Here is a 26372-nt window from a genome sequence, read left to right as displayed (position 1 = left end):
TGTTCTTTTAGCTTGGTGGTAAGCTAGTGATTTGCTAGATATTTCCTTAAGCATCTGAAGGCAAAAAGAAAACAATACACTCCCAATCTTTAAAGATTTTCCCTGTGTTGGAGCATTCCTTCAATGTTTACTTATGCTTTATACAATTCTGCTTTCACCTTTGCCGCATACTTGTATGGAGCTTAAAGGTCAGATACAGGTGAATTCTTAGAGTCTTCTCTGGTGTTTTCTGAGCATACATCCAGCCCCAGGCATGCACATGGCCTTCTAGAGTCCCAGGTACATGTGGGCGCTTTTCAAAGCCCTTATTCCCCAATGTATCTCTTTCCCTAGCCTCTTCCACCCCAGGCCTTTTAGTCTGTCCACTGCTTGTCTGACTATTATCCTTTGTTCCAGACAGCTGTGCAACCATCCAGAAGCCACTGAGGCCATGAGAAAGCTCCAAGGCAGATGGAACAAAGGCAAACTCTTGAACTACACTTCAGGGAGCCACCAGCCACATCAAAACACAAGTCACAGTTCTTTGAAAATAAGGTCCATATTGCTCCCTGTAGTACTGGCAAGCTGCACCAGGAATGTGTATTTTTGTCTTCACAGCCACCACTGAGTTGAAGAGCAGAGGATGGTAAGCAGGTAAATTAAATTGCCACAGAGTTCTCACCAAAATTCAGCATCTTCTAAGTATTTCCCTGATTGCTGTAAAACTTTTTATTAGATTCCGGAGTTCCCAAAAAGTTGTTCTAACCTTTTTTAATCATTACTTTAGTGGAGAGATGGAGTTTGGAGTACCCTACTCTGCCATTTTTGATGCTGTTACATCTGTTTAGTCTGTATGTTTCCATTTTTTTGTAATTAAAAAGTTTTTGTAAAAACCGGCAGCAGCCAGCCCGCCCGCCCTCCTCTCCCCTCTTTGTCCACCAGCCCAGCACGTGGCACCCACGCCCCGCAGCAGCCAGCCCGCCCGCCCTCCTCTCCCCTCTTTGTCCGCCAGCCCAGCGCACGGCGCCCACGCCCCGCAGCAGCCAGCCCGCCTGCCCTCCTCTCCCCTCTACCCCTTCCTGCTCCGGCGGCTCTCCAACCACCACCGTGCCCTCTTCCGCCTTCACTGGCTCCTCCACCACCGGCCTCGACAGCCTTGCGACCTTCACCTTTCCTCCTCCAGAACAGCTACTGGGGGAGTGGAGACAATACAGAGCAGCTCCCGGAGCCACAACGGAGATCAAAGGTACGGCGTACCCCATCCTGGAACAGCTGACTGTCTGGGAGAACCAGCTCTGGTGAGATCGCCGAGGGGCACGGGCTTTCCCAGGCGGGACGGCAAGCGGCCGGAGTCCCTCCCTTCCTCCTTCCCAGGCCAGCTGGCAGAATTGGGCAGACGGTCCCCGTGGGCCGCGGCGGCTGGCGCCCCCACCACGCGAGGCCCCCCGGACCAACTGAGAGAGTTGGGTCGGAAATCCCCAGACTGCGGAGAATGGTGACCGGGGGGTCCCTTCCAAACACGTGACTCCCCGGTCCGGCTGGGAACAGTGCACTCTTCCGGGTTGCGAGAGCTGGTGCCCTCCAGCCACGCTTGGAGCCCCGGGCCAACAGGAAATTCGGTCGGGCGCTTTCCCGTGCTGCGGCGGCCGGCGACCCTCCCCGCGTTCGGACCCCCAGGCCGGCTGGCACTCTTCCAAGATGCTTCGGCTGCCGAACCTCCCCTACGGCGAGAGTTTTCCAAAGTTAAAGGACCCACAGAAACTTTCACTGGTGGAACCCATAGACAAACGTGTGCCACGAGCGCCACCTACAGGGCAGGATAAGAAAAACAGAACCCAGAGATTTCACAGAAAAATCTTTCAACCTGTGGGGTCCAACACCCAGGGAAATCTGACTAAATGCCCAGACGCCAGCAGAAGATAACGGATCACGCTCAGAAAATTGAAAATCTGGCCCAGTCAAAGGAACAAACCAATAGTTCAAATGAGATACAGTAGCTGAAACAACTAATGCTGAATATACGAACAGAAATGGAAAACCTCTTCAAAAACGAAATCGATAAATTGAGGGAGGATATGAAGAAGACATGGGCTGATCAAGAAGAAGAAACTGAAAAAACAAATCACAGAGACTATTGCTTCGCCGCGTATCTCCCAGCGAGCTGAAAACGCTTTGGTAGCTTTTGAGCAGCTTTTAAGATGTCGGAAATGTCTGTACTATCCGAGCTGTATGAAGAGAGCAGTGACCTGCAGATGGATGTGATGCCTGGTGAGAATGAACTTCCGCAGATGGAGGTAGGCAGCGGGAGCCGGGAGCCATCCCCGAGTCCCTCCCGCGACGGGGCCCCGCCACAGCTCGAGGAGGAAGGCCCAATGGAGGAGGAGGCCCAGCCAATGGCGGAGCGTGAGGGGAAATGGGGCCTTGCGAACGGTCCCAACGCTGGGGACCAGCCAGGCCAGCTCGCGGCCCCAGACTTCGAGAGCGAGGATGAGGGTGAGGAATTTGACGACTGGGAGGACGATTACGACTATCCAGAAGAGGAGCAGCTGAGTGGTGCAGGCTACAGAGTGTCAGCGGCCCTCGAAGAAGCCAACAAGATGTTTCTGAGAACATCCAGAGCAAGAGAAGGAGCCCTAGATGGAGGGTTTCAGATGCATTATGAGAAGACCCCGTTTGATCAGTTGGCTTTCATCGAAGAGCTCTTTTCCCTGATAGTGGTCAATCGTCTGACCGAAGAACTCGGCTGTGATGAGATTATCGACAGAGAGTAGTTAAAAGCTGTTAGAAGAGGAGGAAACTACTCGAGGAGAGACCCAACATTCCACTGCCTTTGGGGTTCATTCCAGATAGTTCCGTACCTGTGAAAAACTTGATCTTCAGAAAAAAATCTGTTTTTGTTTTTGCTTTGCAGAATAGAGAATAGGGCAGTGACTGCACAGTTCGAATAAAAGGAAAAAGGATCTGAGGACTGTTGAAACCTCTTTTCAAGAATGTCCCTGTAACACCTATGCCTCTGACTTTGTTGTTGATCCCAGATTATATTCCCTGCATTGGGGGAATCTTTCCCGTCAGCTTCACAGTAAGGAATGGTTTTGCAAGAGTAAGTCATGACCAAGACAGACTGTGAACAAAGAGCCCACTGTGTTAACTGTGTTTTGAGAAAAAATATAAGCAAAATGTCCATCTTAGGACACAAGATGTCTTTGAGTTATCTGGACTGGAAGCCTATTGAGAAAACTTTGAAAATTCCAACTTTGTGATCCATTCAAGTTATGGTTGTCAAAGGCTAACTTATTTGGTGTAAGATAGAGTTTTCAGTTTCCAAACAGGATGAACAAATCCAAAAAGAAATAGATATCAAATATGCTGTATCTTAAAATGTATTTCAAAGAGCATCTGAAATTTTGTTTATACTTGTATCTTGGTCATTTATAAAGCTATGAACTATAATTCAAGAGAATCCATTGTCATGGCCATCAAAGAAACTAAGACCAACTAAAAATTAAGATGCACTTAATAATGTTTCAAATGTAAACACTAAAATGTATGTGAAAGTACAAAGAAAACAAACTTATTTCTAGCACCCTTACATATTAGGGAAAATTTTTGTTTTGCTCCCTCTGTTTTTCATTTAACTTGACAGGCAAAAGATTAGTTGAACTTCATATTATAAGAAATGTTATGGAAATTGTCAATAAAAGGAAAGCTGTACATCTTGAACTAAAGAAAAGACTTTATGAACAATTTTGCCATCAACATTTAAATGTTTTAAACCTGCCCAGAAATCCACTTGAGTATTTGATGTTTCCCTCAGTCTCCTCCTCTAATTAAGCTTGTTATTCGTTATGCACCAGCATTCGAGGTAATAAAATTTCTTGTTCTGTCAAAAAAAAAAAAAAACAAATCACAGAGATTATGGAAGTGAAGGATAAAGTAGAAAAGATGGAAAAAACAATGGATACCTACAATGATAGATTTAAAGAGACAGAAGATAGAATTAGTGATTTGGAGGATGGAACATCTGAATTCCAAAAAGAAACAGAAACTATCAGGAAAAGAATGGAAAAATTTGAACAGGGTATCAGGGAACTCAAGGACAATGTGAACCACACAAATATACGTGTTGTGGCTGTCCCAGAAGGAAAAGAGAAGGGAAAAGGAGGAGAAAAACTAATGGAAGAAATTATCACTGAAAATTTCCCAACTCTTATGAAAAACCTAAAATTACAGACCCAAGAAGTGCAGTGCACCCCAAAGAGATTAGACCCAAATAGGCGTTCCCCAAGACACTTACTAGTTAGAATGTCAGAGGTCAAAGAGAAAGAGAGGATCTTGAAAGCAGCGAGAGAGAAGCAATCCATCACATACAAGGGAAACCCAATAAGACTATGTGTAGATTTCTCAGCAGAAACCATGGAAGCTAGAAGACAGTGGGATGATATATTTAAGTTACTAAAAGAGAAAAACTGCCAACCAAGACTCCTATATCCAGCAAAATTGTCCTTCAAAAATGAGGGAGAAATTAAAACATTCTCAGACAAAAAGTCACTGAGAGAATTTGTGACCAAGAGACCAGCTCTGCAAGAAATACTAAAGGGAGCACTAGAGTCAGATACAAAAAGACAGAAGAGAGAGGTATGGAGAAGAGGGTAGAAAGAAGGAAAGTCAGATATGATATATATAATACAAAAGGCAAAATGGTAGAGGAAAATATTATCCAAACAGTAATAACTCTAAATGTTAATGGACTGAATTCCCCAATCAAAAGACATAGACTGGCAGAATGGATTAAAAAACAGGATCCTTCTATATGCTGTCTACAGGAAACACATCTTAGACCCAAAGATAAACATAGGTTGAAAGTGAAAGGTTGGGAAAAGATATTTCATGCAAATAACAACCAGAAAACACCAGGAGTGGCTATACGAATATCCAACAAATTAGACTTCAAATGTAAAACAGTTAAAAGAGACAAAGAAGGACACTATCTACTAATAAAAGGAACAATTAAACAAGAAGACATAACAATCATAAATATTTACGCACTGAACCAGAATGCCCCAAAATACGTGAGGAATACACTGCAAACACTGAAAAGGGAAATAGACACATATACCATAATAGTTGGAGACTTCAATTCACCACTCTCATCAATGGACAGAACATCTAGACAGAGGATCAATAAAGAAATAGAGAATCTGAATATTACTATAAATGAGCTAGACTTAACAGACATTTATAGGACATTACATCCTACAACAGCAGGATACACCTTTTTCTCAAGTGCTCATGGATCATTCTCAAAGATAGACCATATGCTGGGTCACAAAGCAAGTCTTAACAAATTTAAAAAGATTGAAATCATACACAACACTTTCTCGGATCATAAAGGAATGAAGTTGGAAATCAATAATAGGCGGACTGCCAGAAAATTCACAAATACATGGAGGCTCAACAACACACTCTTAAACAACAAGTGGGTCAAAGAAGAAATTGCAAGAGAAATTAGCAAATACCTCGGGGCGAATGAAAATGAAGACACAACATATCAAAACTTATGGGACGCAGCAAAGGCAGTGCTAAGAGGGAAATTTATTGCCCTAAATGCCTTTATCAGAAAAGAAGAAAAGGCAAAAATGCAGGAATTAACTGTTCACTTGGAAGAACTGGAGAAAGAACAGCAAACTAATCCCAAAGCAAGCAAAAGGAAAGAAATAACAAATATTAGAGCAGAAATAAATGAAATTGAAAACATGAAAACAATAGAGAAAATCAATAAAACCAGAAGTTGGTTCTATGAGAAAATCAATAAGATTGATGGGCCCTTAGCAAGACAAAAAGAAGAAGAGAGAGGATGCAAATAAATAAGATCAGAAATGGAAGAGGAGAAATAACTACTGACCTCACAGAAATAAAGGAGATAATAACAGGATACTATGAACAACTTTACGCTAATAAATACAACAATTTAGATGAAATGGACGGGTTCCTGGAAAGACATGAACAACCAACTTTGACTCAAGAAGAAATAGATGACCTCAACAAACCAATCACAAGTAAAGAGATTGAATTAGTCATTCAAAAGCTCCCTAAAAAGAAAAGTCCAGGACCAGACGGCTTCACATGTGAATTCTATCAAACATTCCAGAAAGAATTAGTACCAACTCTCCTCAAACTCTTCAAAAAAATCGAAGTGGAGGGAAAACTACCTAATTCATTCTATGAAGCCAACATCACCCTCATACCAAAACCAGGCAAAGATATTACAAAAAAAGAAAACTACAGACCAATCTCTCTAATGAATATAAATGCAAAAATCCTCAATAAAATTCTAGCAAATCGTATCCAACAACACATTAAAAGAATTATACACCATGACCAAGTAGGATTCATCCCAGGTATGCAAGGATGGTTCAACATAAGAAAATCAATTAATGTAATACACCACATCAACAAATCAAAGCAGAAAAATCACATGATCATCTCAATTGATGCAGAGAAGGCATTTGACAAGATTCAACATCCTTTCCTGTTGAAAACACTTCAAAAGATAGGAATACAAGGGAACTTCCTTAAAATGATAGAGGGAATATATGAAAAACCCACAGCTAATATCATCCTCAATGGGGAAAAATTGAACACTTTCCCCCTAAGATCAGAAACAAGACAAGGATGTCCACTATCACCACTATTATTCAACATTGTGTTGGAAGTTCTAGCCAAAGCAATTAGACAAGAAAAAGAAATACAAGGGATCAAAATTGGAAAGGAAGAAGTAAAACTACCACTGTTTGCAGATGATATGCTACTATACGTAGAAAACCCAGAAAAATCCACAACAAAATTACTAGAGCTAATAAATGAGTACAGCAAAGTAGCAGGTTACAAGATCAACATTCAAAAATTTGTAGCTTTTCTATACACTAGTAATGAACAAGCTGAGGGGGAAATCAAGAAACGAATCCCATTTACAATCGCAACTAAAAGAATAAAATACCTAGGAATAAATTTAACCAAAGAGACAAAAAACCTATATAAAGAAAACTACAAAAAACTGCTAAAAGAAATCACAGAAGACCTAAATAGATGGAAGGGCATACCGTGTTTATGGATTGGAAGACTAAATATAATTAAGATGTCAATTCTACCTAAACTGATCTACAGATTCAATGCAATACCAATCTAAATCCCAACAACTTATTTTTCAGAATTAGAAAAACCAATAAGCAAATTTATCTGGAAGAGCAGGGTGCCCCGAATTGCTAAAAACATCTTGAGGAAAAAAAACGAAGCTGGAGGTCTCGCGATGCCGGACTTTAAGGCATATTATGAAGCCACAGTGGTCAAAACAGCATGGTATTGGCATAAAGACAGATATATCGACCAATGGAATCGAATAGCGTGCTCAGATATAGACCCTCTCATTTATGGACATTTGATCTTTGATAAGGCAGTCAAGCCAACTCACCTGGGACAGAACAGTCTCTTCAATAAATGGCGCCTAGAGAACTGGATATCCATATGGAAAAGAATGAAAGAAGACCCGTATCTCACACCTTATACAAAAGTTAACTCAAAATAGATCAAAGATCTAAACATCCGGTCTAAGACCATAAAACAGTTAGAGGAAAATGTAGGGAGATATCTTATGAATCTTACAACTGGAGGCGGTTTTATGGACCTTAAACCTAAAGCAAGATCACTGAAGAAAGAAAGAAATAAATGGGAGCTCCTCAAAATTAAACACTTTTGTGCATCAAAGAACTTCATCAAGAAAGTAGAAAGACAGCCTACACAATGGGAGATAATATTTGGAAATGACATATCAGATAAAGGTCTAGTATCCAGAATTTATAAAGAGATTGTTCAACTCAACAACAAAAAGACAGCCAACCCAATTACAAAATGGGAAAAAGACTTGAACAGACACCTACCAGAAGAGGAAATACGGATGGCCAAGAGGCACATGAAGAGATGCTCAATGTCCCTGGCCATTAGAGGAATGCAAATCAAAACCACAATGAGATATCATCTCACACCCACCAGAATGGCCATTATCAACAAAACAGAAAATGACAAGTGCTGGAGAGGATGCGGAGAAAGAGGCACACTTATCCACTGTTGGTGGGAATGTCAAATGGTGCAACCACAGTGGAAGGCAGTTTGGCGGTTCCTCAAAAAGCTGAATATAGAATTGCCATACGACCCAGCAATACCATTGCTAGGTATCTACTCAAAGGACATAAGGGCAAAGACACAAACGGATATTTGCACACCAATGTTTATAGCAGCGTTATTTACAACTGCAAAGAGATGGAAACAGCCAAAATGTCCATCAACAGAAGAATGGCTAAACAAACTGTGGTATATACATACGATGGAATATTATGCAGCTTTAAGACAAGATAAACTTATGAAGCATGTAATAACATGGATGGACCTAGAGAATATTATGCTGAGTGAGTTCAGCCAAAAACTGAAGGACAAATACTTATGGTCCCACTGATGTGAACGGACATTCGAGAATAAACTTGAAATATGTCACTGGTAACAGAGTCCAGCAGGAGTTAGAAACAGGGTAAGATAATGGGTAATTGAAGCTGAAGGGATACAGACTGTGCAACAGGACTAGATACAAAAACTCAAAAATGGACAGCACAATAATACCTAATTGTAAAGTAATCATGTTAAAACACTGAATGAAGCTGCATCTGAGCTATAGGTTTTTGTTTTGTTTTGTTTTGTTTTGTTTTGATTTTACTATTATTACTTTTATTTTTTTCTCTATATTAACATTCTATATCTTTTTCGGTTATGTTGCTAGTTCTTCTAAACCAATGCAAATGTACTAAGAAATGATGATCATGCATCTATGTGATGATGTTAAGAATTAATGATTGCATATGTAGAATGGTATGATCTGTAAATGTTGGGTTAATTTCTTTTTTTCCGTTAATTAAAAAAAAAAAAAAAAAGAGAAGGGATAATTGGAGCTGAAGGGATACAGACTGTACAACGGGACTGGATATAAAAACTCAGAAATGGACAGCACAATACTACCCAATTGTAATGCAATTATGTTAAAACACTGAATGAAGCTGCATGTGAGGTATAGGTTTTTTGTTTTTGTTTTTTTTGTTTTTTTCTTTCTATTATTGTTTTAATTCTTATTCTGTTGTCTTTTTATTTCTTTTTCTAAATCGATGCAAATGTACTAAGAAATGATGAATATGCAACTATGTGATGTTATTAAGAATTACTGATTGTACATGTAGATTGGAATGATTTCTAATTGTTTTGTTAATTCTTTTTTTAATTAATAAAAAAAAAAGAAAAAAAAAAACTAACTGGAAGAATATAGGTTTTTCTTCTTCCCAATTCTGTGCATTCTCTCTTCGTTCTCTCTGTTCTTGACAAAGAGAAGAAAATGGGAAACTGCAGACCGATAAGCACATCTGCTATTCTGAGGACTACTTGCGGCTAAAAGGACCTGTTTTTGTTGTTTTCATCAGTGTGGATGTTACTCCCTCCCATCCCCAGACTTCACCTGCCCCCGGGCAGATAGGCACCTAAAGGATTAGGGCTTTCTCCTCCTGAACACACTAGAAGAAAACCATTTCAAACAGACATGTATACTGCTAAGCAGCTGAACACCTTGCAATGCTTTCTCTTACCTTTGCATTTTTCGTTTCATCATTTTAGAGAATGTTTCAGGCCACCTAGAGGGAATTCTGTGATACAAGCAGATCTCCATGTGCTTGTTTTCCCTAAACCAGACTTATGGTGACACCTGGCAGCTGAATGATTTGGGAAAAACAACTTCTGTCACACCTCCCTGCACTCCACTAGCCCAGGGAATCATTAGTGATTTCAGAAATGGTGGCATTGCCCATTATTTTCACAGAACTATGGGGAATGTGAAACTCTGTAATCTCTCCTTTTCTTCTATCCAGTTTCTCAATCTCATTTCAGAGGAACAAGATGGGAGAGCATTCCCTCTCACTTTTAATGATTTGTTAATGTACAACTCTTTACATCATGCCACTCAAATGCCAAAAGAAAGCTTAAATGTCTCCTCACTGTCAGCAAATTAAGTCCTATGTCTTTTTAAATGTAAACAGTCTGAACCAGGCCTATTTTTCTATTCCCATTTCACACTGCATAGAATAATATGATATAGGCAAAACAATTACCATCTGTTCTGATTTGAGAGGATTTATGCACCCTAGAAAAGCTGTGTTTTAATCCTAATCCCATTTTGTAAAGGCAGCCATTTCTTCTAATTCCTATTCAGTACATTATGTTGGAAACTTTAGTTAGATTATCTCCATGGAGATGTGACACACCCAATTGTCAGTATTAACCTTTGATTAGAGGGAGATATGACTCCACCCATTCCAGGTGTGTCTTGATTAGTTTCCTGGAATCCTTTAAAAGAGGAAGGATTTTGGAGAAAGCTTCAGACCACAGAACCACAAAGCAGAGAGTCCACCAGTCAGCAACTTTTGGAGATGAAGGAAAATGCCTCCCGGGAGCTTCATGAAACAAGAGGCCTGGAGAGGAAGCTAGCAGACCACGCAGTGTTCGTCATGTGCCCTTCCACTTGAGAGAGAAACCCTGAACTTCATCGTCTTTCTTGAGCCAAGGTATCTTTACCTGGATGCCTTAGACTGGACATTTCTATAGACTTGTTTTAATTGGGACATTTTCTCAGCCTTAGAACTGTAAACTTGCAATGTATTAAATTCTTTTTAAAAGCCATTCCGTTTCGGGTATATTGCATTCTGGCAACTAGCAAACTAGAACACCATCCATTTTCTGAACTTAGTAATCAATATCCCTCTTCTGTGATTTTATTCATGCCATCCCTTCCACCTCAAGAACCCTCTCACCCTGTTGTTCCTACTGAATAACAAACATCCTTCTGGAGTCAATGCAAATGTCATGTGTCCCTCACCCTTGACCAACTCAGAGCACACTTTCTTCTTTATCCCCATCGCACACTGGGGACGCCATACTTACTAGATTTCATACTCTACATCCTATTACAGTTATCGATCAGTGCATCTGTCTCTTTCACTGCGTAAAAGTTTCTTGAGGGTAGAAAAGATGGTAGAGTCACTTTCGTATGTACGAGGCACTCAGTAATGTCTGTCTGAATGAACGTTATGTGAAAGGAGAAAGAAACAACATGCCAGTCATTTCTCTTGGCAGGAGCAGCCCCCAAGTAAAACTAAACCAATATCTGTCTCCTTGCATATGCTCTAGTTAGTGCCTTGAACTTCCCCAGTTTAGTTCCCCAATCTAAATTTTGACTAGTCAATATATTGCTTATGGAATTGACTGATCAGCACCTAAGGGAATAGAAAAGCTCCATTCCAGATACACTAGCTCTTCCTTTACTAATTATCTTCAATGTCTCCTGAACAAATTGCTCAGTAATCAGTAACTTCATCCTCTCCAGACAGCCTAGGTCTAACCTAAGATGTCTGAAAAACAGCCCCTTCTTTTCCCACCTCCAGCAGGAATAAGAGGGCAATAACTAGGACTGAGAAGCGGGTCTTAACACTAAGTGGGTTTAACGCACAGAAACAAAGGCTGCAAAAGTTCAAAGGAACCTCTCTATGTGGTCCAATGCCCTTATTTTACACTTAAGGAAAATGAAGACCATAGAAGGTGGAGCCATTTCCCCAAGGTCAAGTGTTTCCTAATAGATAGAAATGCGACTGGAACTTTGGAGTCCTGATTCCCAGAACTGTTTTTACTATTAATTATGCCAGTGTTTTCCCAAATCTGCTTAAGCACACAGATCGCCTAGCGTTTTTGTTAAGAAGAATCATAAAAACTTTGTTATCACTGGATTATGGAAGATTAGAATGCAATCCAAAAGGTGGCTGAGGTTTCATGCTTAGGTGATCAGAAAAGGAGAAAAGCTTTAACAGAAGTAGAGAAATAGCAGGTTGAGGGTGGAATTGCAGAGGGTGGGTGGGAAAAAAAATCAGTTTTAGAAACATTCACTGCTACAAACTAAGCACCATACTTGACACTGCATGCAACACAGAAGTGCAACAGTGTTTCATCATCTAATTGGAGAAACTAGACTAGGGCATGCCACCCCAGTGGCTTAGAATTAAGCACTACTAGCATTGAAGGAGAGAAAATTACCGTGATTAGTAAATTATTTAGTAAAGGCTTCTTGGAGGAAGAAATGCCTGAGCCAGACTTGAGGGGAAAGCAGGATTAAAGGGATGAAGCACAGGGGTGAGGAGCAAAGGCAATTCGGAGAAGGAACCATTCACAGGGGTATTTGAGAAAAGCTGTCATCAATTAAGGGTTCAGGGAGATTTGAGAAAAAATGTTAGTCAAAACAGGTAAGTAAATTATGTTTCTCTCTAGTGGTCTCTTCTACCACCCTCTTCCTGGTGCTACTTACATACCTCGGCACACTCACTTCCCCACCCAGCAAGGTGCCCTATGTCTGCTCACTGCAATGCCCCGCTTGACTCTGTCCTGATTTAGACAACACATATCCTCAACCTTCTCCATCTCTTCCCAACTCCCAGCAGAAACCATGCCCACTCCATGTCTGATACCTGCTGGCCTTGCAAATGACTAGCTGATTAAACTAATCATAAAAAGTGTCAATGCAAGAGAGTAGCTCGGTATATTATTCCAATAATAGTAATTCATTAACACTGAAAACTTACTATGTGCCAAACGAATGACACATATCTAATTTAGTACTCACAACTCAGTACTAAGTATTATCTGTATTTAACAGAAGAGTAAACTGGATGTGGTAGGTAAAATTATGCCCCTCATCCCAAAGATGTCTACCTCCTAATCCCTGGAACCTATGAATATGTTGCTTTGTATGTCAAAAAAGACTTTGCAGGTGTGATTACATTAAGGATCTTGAGGTGGGGAAATTATCCCAGATTCACTGAGTGGGCCCAAGGTCAGGAGTCCTTATAAGGAGGGTAAAAGTCAAAGCAGTGATGTGATGATATAAGCAGAGGTTGGAGTGATGTTCCTTGAAGATGAAGTGAGGGGGGCCATGACCCAAGGAATGCAGGCAACCTCTAAAAGCTAAAAAGGGCAAGAAAACCGATTCTCCCCAAAAGTCTTCAGAAGAAACACAATTCTGCCAACACCTTGGTTTTAGTTCATAAGATCCATTTCAGGATTCTGGGGAAGAGGGTGGAGTAGGGCTTCAGTACTCAGTCTTCCTACCAAAACAACTATTAAGCAGACAGAAACTGTCTACAACAACTATATTAAAACACCAGAGGTCAGAAGAACACTGTACAGCATCCAGGGAAGAGCAGAAGGAAGAGACTGAACAATTATGGTACAGAACTATAGATTGTCTCTCCACGTGAGGCAGCTTCCCCATTATTGTGGCATGCTACCAGGGATCAGTCCCTGTCAAGTGGCTGGCAACAGGAAGGGTCATAAAAACTTTTTTTCCCAAGAACAGAGGTGACCACGAAAAATCATTGATCATGACTTTTGATTAGCAAATTCAGATCACTAGGTCCTGGCTCTAAGGGCAGCTATTGTTTAAACCTAACCCAGACAAAGGTGGCAGCAGACATTGTTTCAACCTTCCCCAGACAGGGGCAGAAGCTGTGAAGATTTAAAGACCCAGCACTTCCTCAGGGCTGTGGGGGACAGTTAGCTGAAGGGCTGCATTTGCAGAACAGGCCAGGAAAGCTGAGTTTTGAGGGAGCTGTTGGATAAGACTTTAGTGTGTCCTGCCCAATCCCCTTCTAGGCATACTTTGGAGTCAGTCTGCTCCCGATTTATAGGTTCCTGGCCCTGGACCAACTTAGGAAAATACTCTTGGAGTGACCCTCCTCCCAGAATTTGCCCTCCAAGCAAAAGCAGCAGGAGACAATGAAAGGAGTGTGAAAAAACTGTGAAGGTGCACAGTCTGTGACAAAGGCTTGCCAGGTTCAAATACCTGGGAGAGTCCGTCTGTCTTCTGAGAAACTGAGGGACAACCAAACTTGTATAAACATGGGATGCCAAAACAACTAACAAAGGCCAGGACAAGACGGAGGCGCAGAAAGACAAGGAAAACCATGCGCTCACCTTGGGTAAATCAAGCTATTAGGAAGACTGAAGCTCAAGAAGATCTCTGTCTTTTTACCAGCAGGTTACAAAACCAAGAAGGAGACATTCAAGGAAGTAAATCCCAGAGTTAACATTTTAAAATATTAAGCTGTACAGTGGGCAACAAAAAAAAAGTATACGACAAACAAAGAAACAGGAAATGATGGCCCATCCAAAGGAATAGGATACAAATATAGAAAACACCAACGAAGACCAGAATGCGGATATACCAAACAACACCCTTAAAACAATGACCTTTAAAATGCTCAAGGAGACGAAGGAAAATTCAGAGAAAGAACTAAAAAATATCAGGAAACAATAAATGGGCAATATGAGAGTCTTACTAAAGAGACAGAAAATTTTCAAAGGAACCGAACAGAACTACTACAGTTGAAGACCAAAATAACTACAATAAAAAATGCCCGGGAGGATTTCAAGAGCAGGTTGGAGCTGGCAGAAGGAAAAACAAGATTCAATGCAATCCCAATCAAAATTCCAACTTTTTTTGCAGAAATGGAAAAGCCAATAGGGACCCCAAATAGCAAAAGCCATATTGAAAAAGAAGAATGAAGTTGGAGGACTTACACTTCTTGATCTTAAAACTTATTACCAAAAAAAAAAAAACTTATTACAAAGCCTACAGTAGTCAAAACAGCATGGTACTGGCACAAAAAATAGTGAAATTGTATTGAGCTCAGAAATTAACTCTCAGATTTATCACCAAATGATTTTTTTCTTTTTTAAAAAATTTTTTATTAATTTTTAAATTTTTTTTAAAAATATAACAACAAACACAAACATTCTTAATTTATGATCCTTCCATTCTACATATATAATCAGTAATTCACAATATCATAACATAGTTGCATATTCATCATCATGATCATTTCTTAGAACATTTGCATCAATTCAGAAAAAGAAATAAAAAGACAACAGAAAAAAACTCATACATACCATACCCCTTACCCCTCCCTTTCATTGATCACTAGCATTTCAATCTATATTTATTTTAACATTTGTTCCCCCTATTATTTATTTTTATTTCATATGTTATACTCGTCTGTTGATAAGGTAGATAAAAGGAGCATTAGACACAAGGTTTTCACAATCACACAGTCGCATTGAAAAAGCTATATCATTATACAATCATCTTCAAGAAACATGGCTACTGGAACACAGCTCAACATTTTCAGGCAGTTCCCTCCAGCCTCTCCACTACATCTTGACTAACAAGGTGAATCTATTTCATGCTTAAGAATAACCTCCAGTCTCTCTCCAGCCAACACAGCAAGCAGACTCACCACCCTCCCCCTTTCTATGCGGGACATGACTACCAGGGGTGTGGATCTTCCTGGCAGCGTGGGACAGAAATCCCAGAATGAGCTGATACTCAGCATCAAGGGATTGAGAAAACCTTCTCAACCAAAAGGGGGAAGAGTGAAATGAGACAAAGTGTCAATGGCTGAGAGATTCCAAACAGAGTCGAGAGGTTATCCTGGAGGTTATTCTTATGCATTAAGTAGATATCACCTTGTTATCCAAGATGTAATGGAGAGGCTGGAGGGAACTGCCTGAAAATGTAGAGCTGTGTTCCAGTAGCCATGTTTCTTGATGATGATTGTATAATGATATAGCTTTCACAATGTGACTGTGTGATTGTGAAAACCTTGTGTCTGATGCTCCTTTTATCTACCTTGTCAACAGATGAGAGGAATATATGGAATAAAAATAAATAATAGGGGGAACAAATGTTAAAATAGATATAGTTTGAAATGCTAGTGATCAATGAAAGGGATCAGTAAGGGGTATGGCCTGTAAAATTTTTTTTTCTCTGTTTGTTATATTTTTCTGTTGTCTTTTTATTTCTTTTTCTGAATTGATGCTAATGTTCTGAGAAATGATCATGATGATGAATATGCAACTATGTGGTGATATTGTGAATTGCTGAGTGTATGCTTGGGAATGTTTGTTTCTTGTAATTTTTTTTAATTAATAAAAAATTTTAAAAAAAAGATGTAATGGAGAGGCTGGAGGGAACTGTCTGAAAATGTAGAGCTGTGTTCCAGTAGCCATGTTTCTTGAAGATGATCGTATAATGATATAGCTTTTTCAATGGGACTGTGTGATTGTGAAAACCATGTGTCTGATGCTCCTTTTATCTACCTTGTCAACAAATGAGTAGAACAAATGGAATAAAAATAAATAATAGTGGGAACAAATGTTAAAATAAATTTAGTTTGAAATGCTAGTGATAAATGAGGGTGAGGGGTAAGGGGTATGGTATGTATAATCTGTTTTTTTCTGTTATTGTTTTATTTCTTTTTCTGTTGTCTTTTTATTTCTTTTTCTGAATTGATGCAAATGTTCTAAGAAATGATGAGTATGCAACTATGTGATGATATTGAGAATTACTGAATATACATGTAGAACAGAATTATATGTTAATGTTTTTGTTTGTTCTTAATTTTTTTTAATTAATAAATAAATTAAAAAAAAAAAAAAGAATAAGCTCCAGGATAACCTCTCGACTCTGTTTGGAATCTCTCAGCCATTGACACTTTATTTTGTCTCATTTCACTCTTCCCCCTTTTGGTTGAGAAAGTTTTCTCAATCTGAGTCTCAGCTCATTCTAGGATTTCTGTCCCGTGTTGCAAGGAAGGTCCACACCTCTGGGAGTCATGTCCCACATAGACGGGGGAGGGCAGTAAGTTTGCGTGTTGTGTTGGCTGGAGAGAGAGGCCACATCTGAGCAACAAAAGAGGTTCTCTTGGGGGTGACTCTTATCGCCAACCGATTTTTAACAAGGGGTAAAACCGCACAATTGGGAAAGCACAGTCTCTGCAACAAATGGTGCAAGGAAAATTGGATCTCCATTTGCAAAAAAAAAGAAGTACACCTAGCTCCCACCATATGTAAAAAAGCAACTCAAAATTGAACAAAGACCTAAATAAGAGCCAGAACTATCAAACTCTTAGAAGAAAACACAGGGAAGCATCTTCAGAAACTTGTGTTAGACAATAGTTTCTTAGACTTTACACCCACAGTACATGCAAAAAAAAAAAGAAGAAATAAATGGGACCTCATGAAAATTAAAAACATTTGTTCCTCCAAGAACTTTATAATGAAATAAAATGACAGCCCACACAATAGGAGAAAATACTTGGACCACATATCTTATAAAGTATTAATATCCAGAATATATAAAGAAATCCTTCAACTTAGCAAAAAGACAAACAACCCAAATAAAAAATGGACAAAGACTTGAGCAGATATCTCTTCAAAAAAAGTATACAAATGGCCAAAAAACACATGAAAAGATGCTCAAAATCATTAGCCATCAGGGAAATACAAATCAAAACCACAACAGATACCATCTCACATCCATTAGAATAGCTGATGTTAAAAAATGGAAACTAACAAGTGTTGGAGAGGACATAGTGTGTAGGAACACTCATTCATTGCTGTGGCAATGTAAAATGGTGCAGCTACTGTGGAAGACAGTTTGATGGCACCTCAGAAGGCTAAGTATAGAAAAACCATAGGACCTGGCAATCCCACTACTATATATGTGCCCAGAAGAACTGAAATCAGGGACTCAAATAGCTATTTCCATACCAATATTCATAGTGGCATTATTCAAAATTACCAAAAGATGGAAGCAACCCAAGTTTCCATCAACCAATAATGGATAAATGAAATGTGTTATATATGTACAATGGAATATTACTCAGCTAATTATTCAGGAATGTAGCCCTGATACATGCAACAATCTGGAAGACATCATGTTGAGTGAGGTAAGGACAAATATTGTATGATCTCACTGATATAAAAACAATTAGAATCAGCAAGCTCAAAGAGTCAGAGTCTAAAACATAGGTTATGAGAGGATGGGATAGGGATATAGAATGAGAAGCTAAGGCTTAAAATGTACAGGTTGCCTATTTGGGATTATGGAAATGGATGGTGATGATGGTCGCACAACGTTGTGAATGTAAATAACATCATTGAAATAGATATGTGAATATGACTAAAGGGGAAAATATTAGATTGTGTTTGTGGCAAAAGAATAAATTTTTTTAAAAAATCCATAGAACTGCACTATAGAAACAATGAACCCTAAGTTAAACCATGAACGTTAATTAATGGTAAAATTATAAAATGTGCTATAATCAATTGTAACAAATGCTCAACACAAAGGCAAGGTGCTGACGGTAGAATGGTATATGGGAAAACTTGTCTAATAAAAACAGTCTGATCCATTTCAGACTTCTCACCTCCACAACTTTAAAACAATAAATTTGCTTTGTTTTACACCACTAAGTTTGTGGTAATTTGTTACAGCAGCAATAGGAAATTAATATGCTGGTTTACACAACATTTGTCTTTAAAACAGAGACCTCTACTATCTTAGTGGTGCTTCTTCCAACAAAAGTTTAATAAAATCCAACAGGCCAGTAAGGGAGTTGTGTGTGTGTGTGTGTGTGTGTGTGTGTGTGTGTGTAGGTGTGTGATTGTGTGTGTTGTGGGTTATGGGCGGGAAGGTGTTATCAGGAGTAGTTGTTAGAATACTTGGAAATTTATCACAAGGCAACAATCTGCTTTAATGGAGAGAATTCCCTGGGATTTTATTGCCATATCCCAGACAAGATTCAGACCTAGGTGCCTAAAGAATGGTCAGAAAGAACCACGCAGGCATCTCACTCCTGCTGAGGTTTTAATATCCCTCTCACCCTCTGTACCCTGGAATCAGTGGCTGCAGTCTTTGTTCTCCAGGAGCCTGCTGTCAATCTGACTAATTAGGGTGGTGCAATGATCAGAAATGGGAACAATAAAAGGAAAACTGCTGTGTGGTTGGATGCTCATTAGAGAAGGGCTGTGCCTATCACTCCCCATTAATAACAGAAAGGTGGGACTTTGCATCAAATCTCAGCTCTAATAATGCCTGGCTGGGTTTTATCGGCCATAAGAGACCCTGGACAGGAGATGCCGGAACAGCTCAAAAGCACTTTATTAAACAAAATTTACTTTGCATTAAACAAGGTAAAATAAAGTTGCTCTGCTGCCTAGTTAGGTTGAAGTGAGGTACCTGAGCATTTTACTTTCAGGAAAATGTAATCAATTATGGGAAGAAAGAATTGAAAACTACCCTATGATGTGATGAGAATGGCACTTTATCTCTGTCATCCTCCTCCCAAATCACATAACCCCAGTCTAATTATGAGGACAACATCAGACAAATTCCAACGGAGGGACATCTACAAAATGCCTAGTCAGTCCTCCTCAAAACGACCCTATGTATTGGCAACATCGGAGACTACCATTTCCACATGGTGTATGAAAACTCCGGCTCCCCGCTGTAAGTCCCCGACTACTGAGGACTTCTGAAAATCTTGGCCTCAGGATTCAGGTGGACAGTTCTAATTTCAGAACTAGCCACTGCAATGGAATACTAAGAAAACCGAGCACAGGCCCAGGAGACATCCTGCCACCACATCAGTGCATGACATGGCTTCTGGAGTACTTGGAATGCCAACACTTCATTTGTCATGAAAACGCTGTTTTAGATCAGTGTTTATCGAGCTCTGATTGTATACATACCACCTGAGAATCTTGTTACACTGTTGATTCCAATTCCATAGATTTAGGTGGAGCCTAAAAGTCTTCATTTCTGACAAGGTTCTAGATGGTGCCGATGTTACGGGGCCATGGATCACATTTTGAAAAGCAAGGGTCTGGATCCGTGGTTCTCAATGGGAGGCAATTTTGCCCCACAGGGGACATTTGACACTGCATGGCTATGTTATTCTTTGTCACAACTGAAGGAAGAGCTACAGGCATCTAATGGGTAGAGGTCAGGAATGCTACCAAATATCCTATAATGCACAGGACAGCCTCCACAACAAAGAATTATCCTGTCCAAAACGTCAGTAATGTCGCTTTTGAGGAACTCTGCTCTGGATCCATGGTTCTTAAACTTTAGTGTGCATAAGAATCAAGTGGAGGGCTTATTTAAACCGATTGCAGGGCTCCTTCCCCAGAGATCCTGATGCAGTAAGTCTGGAGAGGGAACTGAAGCTCTGCATTTATAACAAGCTCCCAGGTGATGCTATTGATGATGCTGGACCCCAACGGTATTTTGAGAATCACTGATATTGATGATGGCTAAGATATTTGTAGCTCAGGCATGCCTTGCTTCTCTGACTACCCATACAGAAAAGGAAGCAACTCCATGTTCTAAAATGCCTCAAGACAGCCAGAATTGGTTGATTCTAGGGTAAGATCTGACATCACTCCTCCGTGGCAGCTTTAGATCTAGAGATAGAGGAAGAGAGGAAGGGGGATGGAAGTACAGCTCTATCTTGGAGACCATTCCTGACAAATCTAACCTCATGTTTAGGTGAATCGTATTTAAAAGAAACTAGAGACACTCCTTTTAAGGCTAAAACCAAGGTATCAGAAGGACAGCCTACCTCTACTTTTATTGCCCCCGCTCTATTTTTTTCCCCACAAGTGACTCATTAGACATTGGAATAATGTATAGGGAAACAGCTAATAGGAAAAGAAAAGGCTGTCTGGGATGACATCTTGATGGTCCTTGAGACAGCATACACTGTGACTACCCACCCAGCCTCTCTTTCCTAGCACCATCACATTTCCCTCCTGCAAAACAGTACAAACTACTCCAGATAACTCAAGGTGACCTTAGAATGTGTACGTGTGTTCTCATCTCCCAGTTTTCCCACCACTCTGTGTGACCTAGGGCACATCACTTCACCTCTCCAAGCCTTGGTTACAATTTATAAATGAGAATGATATAAGGACATCACAGGGCCACTGTACGATTCATGAAGCAATATGTCACTGATCCACTGCCATGTGCCAGCACCATTTTAAACAGAGGGTCTTCAGCAGTGAACAAAACAGACAAAAGTTCTGCCCTGCTGACTCACGGTAGGCTCTCAAAAATTTTGCTGAATTTACCCAAGGAAAACTAATGGGGGTGACTTTCCTTAAGAGAGCTGTCAAATGCAGCCTCCAATCTACTCACAAAGAAAAGCTCCAACATGCAAGGCAGCAGAGCAGGGAAAATGGAGCCCAATGAGGCCTTCTCCAGGATGGTTTATTTTTAACCCAATATGGTGCAGGGCTGTGGCTGCTTGAGCTTTACATTTTAAGGGCTTAACTATGATTATTTCATTACTTTTAGCAGTACAATGCAGGAGACAAAGTAAGTCAGTGTGGCCCAGGCCAGAGGTGAGGCTCGCTGGCGTCAGAAACCTGGTTCTATTGGGCAAGAACTGAGGTCTGGTGAATCTCCATCAACGGAGAACTTCCAGAGGGCAAGACTGTATCTTATTCATCAGTGCGATAAAGGTACAGGAAGCCCCCTTTGTGCCAGGCAGTACACTGGGCACTGAGGACACAATGGCACTTAAGGAATCGTGCTGAGTGATTGGCTCTGTGGCAATCTGTAATGGGCCCAAAGAGTCCATTCTGGATGAAGGCTTCTTCTGGAAGATGGCTGTTAGCTCATGGCTGGTTATGATCAAACAGCAGTTGGTCCAGAGCTTCTAGGGGCCCAACGCTGTGGGTTCAGTTCAAGGGGACTGTTCTAATTTGCTAGCTGCCAGAATGCAATATACCAGAAACAGAATGGCTTTCAACAAGGGGAATTTAACAAGTTGCTAGTTTACAATTCTAAGGCCGAAGTAATGTCCCAATTAAAGCAAATCTATAGAAATGTCCAATCTAAGGCATCCATGGAAAGATACCTTGGTTCAAGAAGGCCGATGAAGTTCAGGGTTTCTCTCTCAAGTGAGAAGGCACATGGCAAACACAGAGTTTCTCTCTCATCTGGAAAGGCACATGGTGAACACAGTCAGGGTTCCTCTCTCATCTGGAAGGGCACATGGCGAATACGCCATCATCTGCTAGCTTCTTCTCCTGGTTTCCTGTTTCATGAAGCAACCTGGGAGGCATTTTCCTTCTTCTTCTCCAAAGGCTGGTGGACTCTGCTTCTTGTGGATGTCGTTCTGCTCTGCTCTCTCTGAATCTCCCCCATTCTCCAAGCTGTTTCCTCTTTTATAGGACTTCAGAAACTAATCAAGACCCACCCAAATGGATGGAGACACGCCTCTACCTAATCCAGTTTAACAACGACTCTTGATTAAATCACATCTCCAGGGAGATGCTCTAATTACAATTTCAAACATACGACACTAAGTAGGGATTAGAAGAAACGGCTGCCTTTACAAAATGGGATTAGGATTAAAACATGGCTTTTCTAGGGTACCTCCATAATTCCAAACCAACACAGGGACAACAGCCCTACGCCAAGCCCTGCCCTTCATCTGCCTCCTTTCCTCCATCACAGCTCCTTTCAGAGGTCCACCTGGTCCCACTGGGCTTCCCCTCCCTGTTACCTCCTTCCCCCATGGTAGCACCCACTGCATCTGGACCTTTTCTGTCTACACCTTTCAGTGCTTACCCAGGCTGCATCCATTTCTTTCTGGACGCCACTCTTTCTGTCAATGTCTACTTAAATGTCACACACTATTCCTAAGGGCTGGGGTCTGATAATGCTGACTGGCTAGTTACTCCCCCTGCAACATGGATTCAGTAAGCATATGTTTAATTTTTTTCCTTTCGATCTCCTGGACACTACTTATAAATGGAAGATATGGACATTTCAAGCACCCTGGGAAAAAACAGGGGGATGAAAGGTAAGATATGGGAAGATGAAGATATTTATTTACTACCACACGTACTGCTAAACTCACAATAACCCCTAGATATTATTTAGGTTAATTTTTACAAATGGAAAATCTATAGATCAGAGAATTTTCTCAAGGGTTCCCTCAACCAGGATTACCTGACTCTAAGCTTGCCAATCACCCCTTACGGGAATTATTCCAGTAGAAACTTCCAGTGAGAAGCGAGCCTTTGTTCCTCCACATGCCTGGCCTCTGGATAAAATGCGGATGAGAGTGGGAGAATGAAGCCGGAACTGGAAATCAGACGCTTTCTCTGACAGTTGCACTGAACCTACTCCCTCAGTTTTAATCCTGCCCCATACCCCCACCCCAAAACCCTTATCTGCGGGTATAGCTGAAGCAGTTGGAGAACGCTGTCAAGCACTTAAGGCCCACCCTGTGCCATTGGCGGGAATGGAAACAGTTCAGGTGTTCCCAGACAGGAATCACAGTTCCCAACCAGGTGGCAACTCAGATGAGAGCACAGAAGTGCAAACTAACCAATTCAGACTCAGCATAGCTAGTCCTCTGAAGTACACCCTTTGAGCTTTATCCCAGGGAGCTGATTTGAAGGTAATCTGCCCAACTAAAGCAGGTTTCAGCCTAACAGCCGGCAGTGGTGTAAAATGTCAGCCCTCCTGGGTGGCACTGCATTTGAACAGCCACCTTCAAGTTGTCACACTGGGGAGAAGGAGACATACTTGCAAGGGAAACAGGGCCTTTCCTAGACCTAGAAAAGCTTCTTTATTTCACGACTACTATTTTTTTCATTTCTTATGCAAGCCTTCCCACCAAAGCTGCTTCTCATTTCTTTTCTATTGCATAAGAGGCCCCCTGCCTGTGTATTTTTCTGGCAAGGCAGCTTAGGGTCTCAGTTGGGGCTCCTAATTAGGTAAGCACTCCAGCTAACGGCCTTCCTCAGCTCTGCCCCAGCCCAGGCTACTGAGTCTGGAAGGGGCCCCACATGTCCTTTCTGCTGCCTCCCTGACAATTTGCCACTATCTTCCACCACAGCCCACCATCCACTGCCCCAAGCCCTGCTTGGGATTTCTATATCTCAGATTCCAGTGCCTTTAACTAAACCCCTGCCAGCTCCAGAGCGGATGTGATGCTTTTGTGCTCCAATGTCCCCTCCCCTCCATGCCTGTAATGTCCACACCCCCACACGCTCATGGTAAAATGGAAAGAGCCTAGGGTTCAGAGTTATGTGATTCAGTTGGGACTCCCAGCTCTACCACTTGCTAAGTATGTGGCCTTACTAAGGATAGGCCATGTCTAAGCCTAATTTTACACACCTGTGAAATGGAGCAGTAATGCCTACCTACATCACAGAGTTATTATGAAGGTCAAGTAAGATCGTGCACATGAAAACGCAGATATGGAGGTGGAAGAAATTCATGAGTTGGTACACTGGGTTGAGGCATGCACCATTTTCATCACCAATAATCACTCAACAAATTTGAGGTATATGTGGTGTTTTCGTTTGCTAATGCGGCTGGAATGCAATGCACCAGAAATGGGCTGGCTTTTATAAAGGGGATTTTATTTTTAGTTACAAATTTACAGTTCTTCAGAGGAAAGACAGGTAGCTTTCATCTGAATTCCTCTGTCACATGGGAAGGCACATGGCAACGTCTGCTGGGCTTCCGTCCCAGCTTCTGCGTTCAAACGGCTTTCCCCAGGTTGGTTCCTTTTTGCATCGCCAAACATCTAGATCTGTGCCAGCTGTGAACTGCATCAGCTGGGCTCCTATTTTCTCTTCTGACCTCTCCTTTTAAGCCTCATTCATTGCGGAAGTCACTCCCCTTAGCCAACTGCAAACGGAATCAGCCATAGATGAATTTCACATGCTGGTAATTTAAGTCCATAGCAACAGAACTGAGCACCATCAACTGGCCAAGGTGACAGGCGAATCTAACTCCTACATGTGGCTATCACTTGAATCCCTTTCAAGCCCGAAGAGATTAGGTGATTTATCTAAGCTCACACAACTAGTAAGCTGCAGAGCTAGGATAGTAACCCAAGTTAGTTCCAAAACCAGGGTCCGGCAAGTGACTTGTCTGGCAAGTGACTTTCCTACAGCTGGAGGCAGAGACACAGGAGCATAACAATATCAACTGTTTTAGTATGATAAAACTGACAAAATGCAATATACCAGAAATGGGTTGGCTTTTACAACAGAAATTTATTAATTTATACATTTACAGTTCTAAGGCCATGAAAATGTCCAAGTCAAGGCATCAACGGGACAATAACTTCTCCTCGAAGAGCAGCTATCAGCGATCTTCAACTCCTATGCTAGATGGCCAGGCCCAGGAGACATCTGCTGGTCTCTCCTTTCTTCCCCAGGTTTCACTGCTCCCAGCTTCTGGCTTCAGTGACTTCCAGTCTGACCTTCGCTGTATGTGTCCTTGTCTCTCAGCTTCTGTCTTTCTCTCTTAGCTTCTCGAGGGCTTTTTTCTATGACTTCACTCTGTCTCTTATAAAGGACTCCAGTAAGTGTAGTAAGAACCGTGCCTCAGTTGAAATAACCTAATCAACAGGTCCCACCCGCAATAGAGCTACACCCACGGTAATGGATTAAAAGAACATGCTCTCTTCGGGGGGTACATACAGCTTCAAACCATCACACCAACCAGAGTAATGTATATACTTTTCATGGGGATTTCACATTTATGATCTCTTTTCATTCATTTACTCATTCAACAGATATTTATTGAGCATCTTCATGTGCTAGGCAGTCCTCAAAACTATGGAAACAGTGGGGAGAATACAAAGTCTCTTTCCACACAAAGCATGCATTCTAGTAACAGCAGGCTCAAAAGAACTATCTGCAGAGGGAAAAATAGATGGATATAAAGACATAGATATGGCTAAAGGTGATACAGGTAAATTCAATTAAAACAAATTGTTTAGGATGCAATTAATCAAGTCTGCTCTGAGAAGGTCACATTCCAGCAGAGACCCAAATGAAGTTAGAAAATACGGACATCGGGAAAAATGCTCCAAGCAGAGAGAACAGGCAAAGCAGAGGTCCCAAAAAGGCCTGATGCAGTGATAAAGGATGAGCAACTAGCTCATTACAGCTGAAGAGGAGTGAGCTGAGGGTGGGGCGGGTGGTAGGAGGTGAGGTCTTAGAGTTAGTGGAAAGAGGGACAGTGATACATACGCCGTTTGTTACAGGAAAGATTTAGGATTTTAATCTCAAATGTGTCCAGAATTGGAGCATTATGGAGCATGTGAGTGGCTTGATTTATATTTTTAAAACATGGCTCTGGCTGCTGTGGGAAGAACAGACTATGGAGGGCAAGAGTGGAAGCATGGATTCCAGTCCAGTTTTGAGGCTGTTAAGAGTATTTCAGGTAACAGATAATGGTGGCTTAAACGAGGAGGGAAAGCAGTAGAGATGTTGAGAAGTGGTTGGATTCAGGACTTACTTTGGAGGTAAAGTCAACAGAATTGTGATCCTCCAAACCCTCCTGTGGAAGAGGTAGGGTAGATATTATCCCCAGAAACAAAAGA

The 26372-nt window shown here is 41.1% G+C and overlaps 2 protein-coding genes across 2 annotated transcripts in view; one reads left to right on the top strand and one right to left on the bottom strand.

Annotated features, from left to right (window-relative positions):
- The window catches only part of UCK2 (uridine-cytidine kinase 2), a 149032-nt gene that overhangs the window by 18476 nt on the left and 104184 nt on the right, over positions 1 to 26372 (bottom strand). The window lies entirely within an intron of this gene.
- On the top strand, positions 2118 to 3869 carry LOC143680303 (EP300-interacting inhibitor of differentiation 1-like). Its single transcript, XM_077156808.1, has one exon. It carries the CDS (start codon positions 2178 to 2180, stop codon positions 2748 to 2750), a length of 573 nt encoding a protein of 190 aa, XP_077012923.1. The 5' UTR covers positions 2118 to 2177; the 3' UTR covers positions 2751 to 3869.

Source organism: Tamandua tetradactyla, chromosome 4, assembly GCF_023851605.1.
Source record: "Tamandua tetradactyla isolate mTamTet1 chromosome 4, mTamTet1.pri, whole genome shotgun sequence".
In the NCBI taxonomy this organism is placed as follows: Eukaryota; Metazoa; Chordata; class Mammalia; order Pilosa; family Myrmecophagidae; genus Tamandua; species Tamandua tetradactyla.
Note: the sequence above shows the minus strand (reverse complement) of the source record. Positions and strands in the feature narration are given on the sequence as shown.

Bases quoted from the DNA above. Each gene is read 5' to 3' on its own strand.
- LOC143680303 (XM_077156808.1), top strand. From the start codon at position 2,178: ATGTCGGAAATGTCTGTACTATCCGAGCTGTATGAAGAGAGCAGTGAC.